This window comes from Lutjanus erythropterus, chromosome 15 (assembly GCF_056507025.1).
Source record: "Lutjanus erythropterus isolate fLutEry1 chromosome 15, fLutEry1.hap2, whole genome shotgun sequence".
NCBI lineage: Eukaryota > Metazoa > Chordata > Actinopteri > Lutjaniformes > Lutjanidae > Lutjanus > Lutjanus erythropterus.
In genome coordinates, this window is record NC_139331.1 from 27,042,867 (window position 1) to 27,056,387 (window position 13,521).

The window sequence follows — 13,521 nt, forward strand, 5'->3', positions numbered from 1 at the left end:
TGTGGACAAGAGCAATGATAACCTGCTTGGACTTAAGGCTGCTCCTGCAAAAAATACAGTCAGGAAAAATGGATGAAACTGGACTCAGGCTGGCCAAGCAATGGGAAATAAGAGACAATTGTGCTCACATCTTAACGAGACTTGCTCCACCACAGGGTCGAGATGCTGCACCTGACAGGTGGACCAGCTCTGAGCTGACAGGATGCAACATGCAAGACGCCAGCAGGATAAGGGAAGATGGATTCAACATCAAGGATGTTTCATCCACAAACATAGTCATGGTTGATGGACATTGTTTCCAACATGTCAAACTTTTAATGTGAAGATTTCGACCATATTATGATCAACATCTTGTTTCTGCTGTTTACATTCAACCTGATGCGAATTCAAAAAATGTACTGCAGAATTATTTCCTGGATGTATACATGTATGTATCCAAATAGTCTCTGAGAATTTGAGAGACATTGTTGCAACCATCCCCAGTCTCCCCTATTCTTGAATGAAAAATTAGTTTACCTCAAGCTTACACTAGTTTTCTAACAACACCATAATGCAGACCGGGACTTTATGGCATAAACATTAATCTCAGGCTATAGAGTAGTGAGTAAAGGTCTATTTTAAAAAAATTTCCCCTTTTGCATTAATAAATTATTTCTGATTCTGATTCTGATACTCAGGGTTCAAGCGCTCCCATCAGTGACCTTCAACCAAATGCTAGATGGTGGAATGAAAACTGTTGGTGCTGTCCGTGGTGCTGAAAACACCCACTGTAGCCTTTTCTCATGCGGTCTTTTAAACCAGAAGCCTCAGGTAAACTCAACGAGTGAACATATGAGATATATATGAAGGACAGCGTTGCTTGACGCTTCTGTCTGCTTGTTGTTAGCACTTGTCAGTCCAACATCCTATAATCTCCCTTCAGTTATAGTGAGCTGTCATATTATTCAAATGGTGATTAACGCCTGACACCAATACCTAATCTCACTTTCTCTCTCCCTCTCAGAACAACAGTCATTGTCAAACTGCATACTGAGTTATACGTGACGTGTATTGATGAGATAGCAGTAATGGTAGACCCATCATGAACAATCACACGCGAACACAGTTTTGTGCTGCGGGCAAAAACATTTTCTCTAAATAAAAAGAAGACACATACCTATGCTTGTATGATTTGTCATTTGTAGGTATAAGCAATACTTTTCCACCTAACATTAAGTGACAATGAGCATTAATACACTGTTAATCAGAGGATTTTATTTTAATTATTACCCTTAAATAAACATTTATAAAAACATTTCCTCTTTGTGAAATGTCTTAGCTGTTAACTTAATGATATAAACATTAATGATCTTTTCTTTTTTTTTATCATCCATATACTGATATTAGTAGTACCTTCATTCAGTGGTTCTCAAATCTTTTCACATCAAGCACACTTCAAATGACACAAATTAGACCAGGGACAAGATTTCACCCCAGAGTGCCCCATATGATAGGCTTTTGCTTTTAGATATTTTTGTTTTTGCATAAAGTGTACAGTGTTTCCTCTGTAATTTAATACAGCCATGGTGTTTTGGCCAATAATTTGAGCTTTGTATCATATCTGTTGCTGTTTGGGTCTTATTTATACTTACAGCTGAGGTTCTAATGTTAAAAATCTTTTTAATTATTATTATATAATCAACACTTCTAACGCATCTGAGCTACACTTAATCTGGTCAAAGATGACATCAAGGCCAAATTACAATGGTTTTACATATTACAGTTTTGGTAATTGGTGCACGACAAATGACCACAGAGGAAACACACCAGTGAATTTACAGTCAAAATAAATGACTCCTCTTTGAACAACTAATTAACTGTTAGATAATGCTTATTATGGTGTTAGATAATCTCAATAGCATCACTATAAGATATTAAATAATGTGTCAATGAACAGTTAACTACTAGTAAATGATTATTGGACACATTGATTAGCTATTTGGTAGATAATGCTTATGACTAGCTATAATGTTAATAGCATCTTTATAAACTATTGAATAATGTGTAAATTTATACTATTGTTAATATGAACCTCATTAGTAAATGATTACTAGAGACATTAATTAGCTGTTAATAAACTGTTAATGCTTATTGTGGTATTAACTAATGTTACTTTAGAAAGTATTAAATAATGTGTAAATTGATAGCATATGAGTCATATTAGTAAATGATTACTGGACACATTACTTAGCTATTAATTAACTATTCGCTAATTCGTATTAATGCATAAGTATTGTTAATTAATGGATACTTATTGTAACACGACTGTATTGCACAAAAGCTAAAATTATGCAGATTTATTTATTTATGTATTTATTTATTTGTTTATTCATTCATTCATTTGTCATTTAGCTGTGATAAAACATTACAGGTCTTACTGTTGTAATGCATGTTTTTAAAGACTTGCACGTATAAGAGGTAACAGCTGTGGAGAAGGCGACGGATGCGGGGGGATCTTCATGTTCATGTTGAGAGAGAGAGGGAGAGAGAGAGAGAGAGAGAGAGAGAGAGAGAGAGAGAGAGAGAGAGAGAGAGACTGAAGTGATCCAGCCGAGGACCACGCGCTACAGAAGACGGACGAAGGCACGCGACATGTCTCAAGGATTCAGGTAAGTTTTGATGCAACAGACAGAAAAAGCAGCTTTAAATATGTATGATGTAGCCTAAACAGCACAGTGAAGAGGGCAGAGATAGGTAGATATATGGTAATACAGGTTATTGAGAACAGACCATTCATAAAATATATTTTCGTTATTGCATTATTATGATTAATATTAGTATTATTGTTATATATATTATCAACCGATGCTGGTTTGTGCTGGAGGACAAATGAGAAGAGGAATGTAGGGTAAAATATAAGCAGCCACGGGTATCTTGTCTCCATCCTCATGTAAAATTCAAATACTGTGGTAGGATTTGTAGTTTCACGGCTTTATGTGTCAAATCGTGCAGAATGTGTCTCTGTGAGAGAGGATGACGAGTCCAGGCAACAGTCCCAAAGACGTCCGTCCTTGTAAACGTGTTTGGAAAGCGCGCTGTCCATGGTGCTGAAATCTGCCTGATTTTCTCAATGGGCAGCAAGAGCAAGACTTTCAGCGTCTCTCTGATACACAGTACAGGGTGTTTGTAATGAGACACGACTGTCTGAGACGTGTTAAAAGACAAAATATGCAACATTTTTCTTAAAAACCAACGTATAGACTCACAAATCCCTTTCATCCAGCACTTATTACCCACCAGAAGTGTGCGGTGGTGTCTGTATTTGCAGAGACCCTGCCCTCTGCGTGTATTTCTGTATTTTCTCATTATTTTGCTGTGCTCGGGACGCTTTGCCAACCAAAAACGTAGGTATTTGACAACCTTGGAATTAGACACAACAATCAACTATCTTTCTGGTGCGTGTACGAACAGCTCGGACTGTTAAATCCTACTGATCCTACCTGTAAGTACCTGGCTGCTCCCTCTAGTTGGTCAATTCTCAGCTCTGTTTGGTCAGCTGGGTGTGAGTTAAGTGCCTTGCTCAGAGGCTTTGGGGACTGTTGCAGCTATAGGAATGTAAAACAGGGCGTTGATGGGAAGGAGCATGCGTGCTTAGTCGACTCTTCCTACATAAATCTTAAGCACATCTGGCCTGCTTTCCTCCAGCTCACATGTCACAGCAGATTGTCTTACTTCTCCGCAGGTGTGCGTGGATATGCCCCGGGTGTCGTGCTCGCAGATCGTGGTCGCTGCTGGGTTAAACGTGGATGTATCGACGCACAGCAGCAGATAGTATGCCTGCACCTGCACAGTTGGCACGGCTCACGCAATGTGGCACAACATGGCACGCGTAAAGATGGGTCTCTTCACTCTCTTGTGTCTCCCCACGTTTTTCTTCCGCGTCCTGGTCCTCTCCCACAGCAGCAGCATCTATGAGCGCTCCGTGGTGCCCCGCGCCGCGTCCCGCTCCGTGGCCCGCATGGACGGGGACGTGATCATCGGCGCGCTCTTCTCCGTCCACCACCAGCCGTCTGCTGAGAAGGTGGCGGAGCGCAAGTGCGGGGACGTCCGCGAGCAGTACGGCATCCAGAGGGTGGAGGCCATGTTCCACACGCTGGATCGCATCAACGCCGACCCCAACCTGCTCCCCAACATCAGTCTAGGCTGTGAGATCCGGGACTCCTGCTGGCACTCCTCCGTGGCTTTGGAGCAGAGCATCGAGTTCATCCGGGATTCCCTCATCTCCATCCGGGATGATAAGGACGGGTCCAAATGGTGCATTGACGGCACACCGTCTCACCAGCCTCCGCCCACCAAGAAGCCCATCGCAGGGGTGATCGGACCGGGCTCCAGCTCTGTGGCCATCCAGGTGCAGAACCTCCTGCAGCTCTTCAACATCCCGCAGATCGCCTACTCCGCCACCAGCATCGACCTGAGCGACAAGACCCTGTTCAAGTACTTCCTGAGGGTCGTGCCCTCAGACACCCTCCAGGCCCGGGCCATGCTGGACATCGTCAAGCGGTACAACTGGACCTACGTGTCTGCGGTGCACACTGAGGGTGAGACTGAGCTCTCTAACTGGAAAATTACTATATGTTTTAGTCTGGTGTAGGGCTGCAAATTAATGTTGAATTATTTTCAGTAGATTAGCACTAGTTCTAATCAGAGTTCAGCAAAATTGGGTTTAAAATAAACCTTGAATTACACAATTTAAACTAATCTCCTTTTATTAAGTCCAGATTTAGTGATGCAAACCGAAATTAAAGTGAATTAAATAAATATGGCTTATATCCTTACCCAAATTAAAATAAATGAAAAATACCTTTGCATGCTGTTGGAATCTATAGTGTAAAAGAGTAAGGGAAAACATGAACCAACAAAACGTTACACTGTTTGCTAGCTAGTTACCCAAAGAGTTATTAGTTTGATTATGATGGTTTGGTAGAGAAACTCTAATAACTAGATTATTTTGGTCGATACATCTAAAAAAGTACAGCCATTTTAAAAGTTAAACCTTCTCAAAGTGTAGGTTTAAAGTCACATTTGAAATTGGAGTTTAATATGTTGGTGCCACAGAACTGAGGTTTAAAGTGAGGTTTAAATGTAATTTTTTCTTAATTTTAAGCTGGTTTAAAAGATTAGCACAACATAATTTAAAGTTAAATCATGATTCAAACAGGTTTGAAAATGAATCCTTGTTGGTGCAACCCAGTTTTAGTCTGTAAAATGTCATAAAACTGTGAAAATTGCTCCTCATAATTTCCCAGAGCCCAAACCAGCGTCTTCAAATTGCTTCTTATGTTAAACCAACGGTCCAAAGTCTTGTTAAACAAAACCCAAAGACTCTTCATTTACTGTCACACATTACAAAGAAAAGCAGTGACTCTAATCACATCTGATAAGCAAGTTTTTGCATTTGACATGATATTCTGGCTTGAAAAACGACTGAAAAGATTAATCGATTCTAAAAGGAGATGGCAACTAGTTTTCTTTTGATTGACTTATCGACTTATCGACTTATCGACTAATCGACCAATCACTGCTGCTCTGGTCTGGCAGTGGGATTATAGTGACCTCACTTTTCATTATGGCATTTTTAATTACCCATTGCATCACTCCAATATTTTTAATTGTTCTGAGTTTGAGAGACACACAGACCCACATTTGCTGTTCATTAGGAATGCAACAATACAAAAAATGCAAGGTTCGATAACACTACAATAAAAAGTCCATGATACAGTATTTGTCATGTTGCTAAAAAAAAAAGGAAAATGATGACTAGAAAAAAAAGTAATAAATCTGATGTGTGCAGCAGTTAATGGTCTATGAGTATAAGTAGGAAAGAGGGACGCAAGCCAGTGTGAAGGACAGGTGTGAATGAAAAAATGCACACTTGAAGCCACGATGCACAAAAAAAAAATTCATTAGTTCACTAATGTTTCATTCTTCTTCAAGATATTGAAGGACAAAACAGCTCAACAGACTTTAAATAGAGGATAAGACACAGGTGTGCTCTATTATGAGTGTCCTCGATTACATGAGCACGTTGTGGGAGGAGCAAAAATCTACCTGGTTCATTCGAACGCCACATTAGGAGAGAAGCTTGATATCTGTGTCTTATCCTCTATTTAACACACTTTGCAGGTGTGTGCCATGTTTGTCTCTTAAGTGGAACTGATGTCAAAAAATAGTCACTCCTTTACCTCTCTATACTTTCTGACTGTCTTTGTCTCAGTCTTGTAAGGATACAAAGCGATTTATTGATCTTATTTACATCGAAATATTTATTATTAAGGCACAACAAAATTTTGATGTAGTCCACAGGCTTTTTAGAGCAGATAGTTGCATATGCATACGTAAATACATCTTCCTTAGGATTTTTATGTGTATTGTCTGGAGTTGAGAGTTGTGTGGACATGAAAACAACTTGCCACACATCCTATATTATTGTACAGCTGTATGCATTTATTAAATAACCTCTAAGCAGAGTGTACGTTGAGTAAACAATGAGTAGTCTGTCCGAAAGCTGCAATGATTAGTTGGTTAGTCAAAAAAAAAAGAAAAAAAAAGAAAAGAAAAGAAAAGAAAAAAGACTTCCAGGTTCTTAAAATTGAGGATTTGCTGCTTTTCTTTGCAATTTATGATAGTAAATGAAGAGTATTTGAGGTTTGGACTGTTGGTTGGACAAAAGAATCAGTTTGAAGATGTCAATCTTGAAAATCTTGAAAACAATCAATAATGAAAATAAGAATTATCTGCAGTCCTAGTCTTTCCTTCTGTTTCTTTGAGAAATATATACATGCACTGCTCCTTTTCTTTCCCCCTCTTCTGCACTTTGTTATATGTTTTAGTGTGTGAAATCAAAGCTGGAGGCTCTTGGCTCTGTTATCAGAATCGTTGTAGCAAGTTTTATAGTAGCCAACGCATGAGGGACCATTTTGGCATTAACAATTTAGGTGTTCATTTGGAAATGTTAAATTAATTCCATGGTTAAGTCAGGAGCATGAAAAATGGCATTACTGTTTCAAATTTCACTAGATACATATAAATTCAAATGAAAGTCTTATCTCCACAGAGACCCTCGCAGTAATAGTATTCAGTATTTCAAACCATGATGGGCTCACTCCCTTTTTGAGAAGTCTTCTGCTCATTTTTGTTCAGCCGAACAGAACAACAGTGTATTATGGAGAGACAGAGTAATTACTGCGAAGTGAATTATGTCCATAGCTTTTCATTAAAGTCTTAGTGAACCACAGTCAGTGATGTGCACCCAAATTATGACTGACAGGCTACATTACCCAGGATCCCCCCCAGAGGAGCTGCGGACTCACGGGGAGTGTAAAACATCTTTGGAAAGTCCTATTATAGTCAGGTGTTGGAGAGGGGCTCTGTCACAGGTTGCTATCAGATAGATGAAGACAGGGAGTTAGGGAGCTGTAGTACCTGGAGGTATAACTAGGTGGCGTCAGCTGTCTGACCTTCAACGTACCTACAGGAGGATCCTCTGGGACTGAAGTCATAATTTAAGAGTAATGAAAGACCAGTCAGGGGAAGGATGGATTTGATTGCAAGCAACATCATTTACTCTAGAGGCTACAGTGGGAGTGATAAAAGTAGGATACTTTCCAAAAAAGGTTTAAGTTTAAAGTACTGTAAAGAACTTGTAAGCTTTAATTGGAATAAAAAATATTTTACATGCTGACACTTCATAAATACACACTCAAAGAAAAATATCAACTCAACACTTTTGATTTTGCTCCCATTTTCATGAGTTGAAGAACTCAGACTTCTATGCACACAAAATGTTTATTTCTTTAAAATTTTATCCACAAATTTGTTAAAATCTGTGTTAGTTAGTATTGAGCCACCTGACAGACGTGGCATATAGAAATTCTGATTAAATGGCTCGATTATTGCACTTGTGTGTCTTGGACTGATCACAATAAAGGCCACTCTAAAATGTGCAGTTTTATCTTGAAAAAGGGAAAACAAGCACTTGAACTATGGCATTTCACATAGGGATACAAACAGGCTTGGGAGATTTACTTTCAAAATGTATGATACAATTACTAATTACCTGTTAAAAATGTAACTTGAATACTTTCCGCCTGTGTTGGATTATGTCAATACAAAATATGGTGAAAATGTTTAGCCTATATAATGTTTAGGTTCATTGTAACAGCTAACATTAGTGGTTGTTCTGATCGGTCTAGGTAGCCTTAGTGGATGGTCTTTGTAGTTTTTAGCAATTGGTCTTTGTAGCTAATGTTACTAGTTAGATTGTTAAAATGTCCATCCAGTGAAGCATTTTTTCATTAGATTGACTGTAAGATTATTAGTAGTCATTCTTTGTTTTAAAATGTATTCAAATCCTGCTAATAATAATACCAATTTTTACTAAATATATTTGTAATTTCATTACTTTTTTTCCTACAATTGTAATGGAATACACTTACCTTTTTTGTATCCTAATTAATCCCATTGCATGTAATCCGTTATGACCCAAACCTGGCTACAGATACCTTTTTTCCCCTGTGATTGGCTTACCCTGATATTCGTACCCTAACCCTAACCAGTCACTCCTCAACTCATTAACCAAACCAACCCAAACAAGGACTTTAATGAGTACAAATCAGAGGCAGGTTAGGGTGGATCACATCTCAGCTCAGTACCTTATAAATGTCTTTTTTCATTGTAGACTTATTATTGTTGTGTTTATATTTTTGTTGAATTCCCTACACTTGCTATAGGTTCGGTTTTGTAAAAGACAGCAGCTGAGGAAGTTTGGAGCCAAAGTAAATGTTTATAACTGCGACTTCACATCATAATTTGTGTGATGCAGACTCTACCCTGACCTTTGAGGAGTCCTATGTAAATCCACTTGTTTGTTTTGCTCTATCTTTAGTTATCTCTGAAATGGTGGTCACGACTGGCTTGAGCTCATGAGTTCTCCTCTCTCCACCACCTTAGACAAGTTATAAATGCAGCTTGTTCCCGTAGCAACAGCTACGGCTGTGAAATTGCATAAATTACCTGTCTAGATTATCATCAGTCTGGTAGGAATACTCAAAGCAGGTTTTTTTGGTGGTCATTGTCAAACAGGCTGTCAACTAATGCACCACCACCCACCTGTCTCACAGTCTAGATAGAAAGAGTAAAATAATTGGGTATCATTATTTCCATTTAGCAGTAGGAGAATGAAATGAGGCAACTGAAAATATCATCAAAGGACTATTGGAAAACCAACACATGGGCCCATTGTGTGCCGGTGTAAATGTATTACTGTGATGCCTATTTCAGCTGCCGTCTTCCTCGCTCTATAAAGCCTCACTATGCACAGATAGAGTGTGCTCTTTATCACACATATTGGGGAGAGTGGCATGAAGGCCCTCAGGAACCTATGACCAGCTGCGTAAAACAGTTTGTCCCCAAGGCAAAATACTTCAGAAGCCAAAGGGTTCACTCAGGAGTGATGCATAAAGCCTCTTAGGTTGTCTTCTTACCTAAATGTTTAGAATAAGGCTTTCAGGGTAGTTACTGTTATTGTGCAACACACATGCTCTTCATTTACCACAGTGATGCTTCACTCACATTATTCTTTAATGTGCTAGACAGCATTGTCGTCTTCTTTGTCTTTTTGTTTCCTCATATTGTCCATTGTGAAGAAGCTAGCTAACACAAGCTACGTGTTTACCCTAAGATGGCTAACAACAGCTGTCAATAATGCTCTCACTTCTTCATCTAAGGTTTGTTTCACAGCAGATTTCTCACATGGGGTTTCCTAGTTAGCTTATTTTCTTGCCACATCTGCTGTGAAACAAGCTGTGGATGAAGTCATTAAGAAATAAGAAAATATTGTTGTGACAGCAAGAGTGTAGAAAGCATCAACAGGAGTCAACAAAAACCAGTGAAGTTCATTAAAACAATATAGCTAATGTTAATATGAGATTTTTGTCAAGTAGCAAAGTTGCTAGTGCTAACATCAAATCTGTATTTTCTGACAGTTGCACATCACTTAGAGGGTCCAGTAGGTTTTCCCTGCCCCAAAAAATGTGTCTTGGTATCTCCTCCTCCACAAACTACTTCCATTTTAAGGGACTGTTACAGCTACCTTAAAATTTTCTAAGGAAATGGTTACTGTAGCATCACATAAGGGAATACTTAAGTGACTAAGTGCTTGGATGCTAAAGGGTTTTCCCTTAGAATATCCAAAGGAAATCTTATTTTACAGTACACTAATAAGACATGACAAGCTGTACTGTACTTTGTATTAAATTAAACAAAACACTTGAAATAATATGTTCTTCATTCGTCAGTAAACACACACATCTTTACCCTAATTAGACATCATACACCTAATGGTACAATAAGATGACATTACAAGCCATACCTTTTTAAAAATCAAATTAGACAAATACTAGAAATAATAAGTTCTTTTAAAGACAGTTTTCAAATCTTTATTAGGTCATTATTAGACTTAATTACAGGGTAATTAGGACAACAATAGATTTTAGTTTGCAGTACAGTTCTGTTGTGATGTGTCCCAAATTACCCTTTAAGAAATTCTAATAAGACTGTCTAATAAAGAACATATTATTTGTAGTTTTCATCAATTTGGGACAAAGTATGGCTTGTTTTGTCTTATTAATGTGACCAAAATCTTTATGGTAATTTTATGCAATTAATTTTTTCCGAAGGCATCCTTAGACGAAAATTAAGGGAAACCCTAATGTAAGTGGTTTTATGCAACTAATCACTGGCCTCTTAATCAAGGCAACTGCATAACAAACGTTTTCAGATTTTCATGGATGCGTGTTGTTGATTTCCTTTTTACAACATGCACATTTACACACACATGCAGACACATGTTCAAGCATGCACAAGTGATTGGATTGTCTGTGTAATCCAGCTCTCGTGCTAAAGAGCTGTGGGCTTTAACAATCCAGATCGTGACACATTAGTCAAGCACTGCAGTCCGAATGGAAATAGAAGATTTACACTCAAACAGCTTTGCCAGGGGTCTTGATTGGGATAGTGTGCAGTTAAACAAGGATAGCTGTCTTCACCCCCCCTTTGGCTTTGATTGCAATCAGTAGCCAGTAAACTCTCTGACACTCATTATCAGAGGATCAGAGCTTCAGCGCAGTCTGGACTTGATGCACTGAACAACTGCTGGCGGGTGTGCGTTAAGCAGAACATTGATTGTCCATCAGTAAAATAATTAGAGATGTATGGTTAAAAGCAATTACTGTTGCCATTTAATAATGTCAATGTGTTTTTACGAGTAACAAGGCATGTAATGCTTTGTTATCACTAAAACATTGATCCTGTCACTTACAATCAAAGAATAAAGCCCCATATTTTGAGCTCACAATCAGTGTAAATGCCAGTGAATTATCCATATCCACAACGGCTAATTTTAAAAATGGGATTACCAGACAGTGAAAAATGCATTTCACAAGAAAAATGTTGAATTCCAGTAAGGATAGAATGTTAGATTCTCAGGATTTCAAGGGATAATTTATCTTAAAAACAGAAATAAATATTTTTTTGTTCTGGTCTGTAGAGACATTTATTTATCTAGATTGTTTTGGTGTGAGTTGCCGAGATCTGGAGACATCAACTTGACATTCAGCTTGTGGCACTTAAACCAACAGAGCAACGTCTCATTCCAGAAATCAATCAACTATATCAACATGCAGAAACAAGTGTGCATCTACTGATGGACAAGAGACTCATACTCGTGACAGTCTGAGATGTATACAGTAATGGCTGTCTTCTCTCCTGAGCTGTAACATTAGCATCGCTGAGCTAGCTAGCACGGTCAAACTGTTGGCGGATGTTGTTCGGTAGCCAGGTTGGGTGGGTTAATTTAAAAATGGATTCCAATACAATAACTAATTATCTGTAAAAATATCTTGTCCATAATCAAATCCCTGTATCACAATATTAAAGTCATGTTTCTTTAAATTAGATGTAATGGAATACAGTTATCTTTTTTGTATCCTAATTATATAATCCTGTCACATCTAATCCATTACTCCCCAAGCCTTTTTCTGTAGGAAAATAGTTCTCTAAAACTGGCTAAGCCAATAAGAAGAAACTCTACATCTAATTCCAAAGCAATCTAAGCAAATAAATAGCACTAAAGGCCAGGGAAAAATATGAATTTTTGATTCTGGGATGGACTGTCCCTTTTATAACAGTCTGCTTTCTTCATCACTTGTAGGAAACTATGGAGAGAGTGGCATGGAGGCTTTCAAGGAGCTGGCCTCTCTGGAAGGCTTATGCATTGCCCACTCGGACAAGATCTACAGTAACGCGGGGGAGAAACACTACGATCGACTTTTGAGGAAACTACGGGAACGTCTTCCCAAAGCTCGCGTGGTGGTGTGTTTCTGCGAGGGCATGACCGTCCGAGGTCTCCTGATGGCCATGAGGAGACTGGGGGTGTATGGCGAGTTCCTCCTCATTGGCAGGTTTGGATGTGTTTTTTTTCTTTTTTTTTCTTTTTCTTTCTTTTTTTTTTTTTTACCTTTCGATTCACAGTTGAGAGCATCCCTCTGGATGGCAAGAAATCGGTTAACAGGCTGGAAGGCTGAGAGATGCTGCGTTGTCTTCCTGATGTGCATGTCACCACGGCAACCAAGAAGAATTAGACCACATACCAATAGCACTGAATAGAAATGTTCTCCAGTAATGAATAATTGGTATTTCTGTCACAGACACGAAACCAGAGAGGGAAACAATGCCTCCAGTCCATTCTCCCCCTTTTGGCAGTCATTTGCACATTTTGCAATCAAAGAGAAGCACACATACGTCTATTTGAACACATGAGGACCATATTGAATCAATATGAAGTGCAAATATCTCTCCTTTTTGTGATTGCACCTCCTCTCTGGATATTCTCTTCGTTTCCTCACTTCATTTTCCTCCTCTTCCTCTCTTTCTCTGTCTGTTAGTCAATGTTGAGTGACAGTGACTGACTGTAGCTATAATCTTAGTCATTAGAGAAGGGCAAGTAGAGTCGTCTCACACACTTGTACAGCGGCACATTACACCATGAAATAGCCCTCAAGAAACATTCACACTTATCAGTAAAAGCCGCAGCAACCTTGATGCTACTTTTCAGTTCATTCATGCAGTATCTTTGCACCTATATATCAGAGAGGGAGGAGGTTTTTGGCACTGGTCTGTTGTAGGGCTGTTGTCAGCCGTATGCTACATGAGGAGGACAGTAATAAGACAGCTAAGGATGGCCAAGGCTTGTAGCCTAGCTTAGCAGTATTTGTTGGAGATTTGCTGAACACTGCATGAGTGCAGCTCAAATTCTGAGCTGTCATCTTCTAAAAGGAAGAACCTGAGAGAGTATTAAACGGTTCAGGCTTTGCCTCATAGTGCTCTCAATGTTCAGCGATTAGAACCTGTATCTTTTTAGAAAAAAAAGAAGGTAAAATCAGGTTACAATGTCAATTGCATGCAAGAAGTATGTTTGTGATGAAG

At 38.8% G+C, this 13,521-nt stretch overlaps 1 protein-coding gene across 1 annotated transcript in view; it reads left to right on the forward strand.

Annotated features, from left to right (window-relative positions):
* The first annotated feature begins 2,553 nt into the window (after positions 1 to 2,553).
* The window catches only part of grm1a (glutamate receptor, metabotropic 1a), a 50,423-nt gene continuing 39,455 nt past the window's right edge, over positions 2,554 to 13,521 (forward strand). The window contains exons 1-3 of the mRNA XM_084737398.1: positions 2,554 to 2,648; positions 3,722 to 4,577; positions 12,248 to 12,497. Of these exons, the coding sequence (XP_084593524.1) occupies positions 3,848 to 4,577; positions 12,248 to 12,497 (980 nt within the window). The 5' untranslated portion in view covers positions 2,554 to 2,648; positions 3,722 to 3,847. The remainder of the gene's footprint in view (positions 2,649 to 3,721; positions 4,578 to 12,247; positions 12,498 to 13,521) is intronic.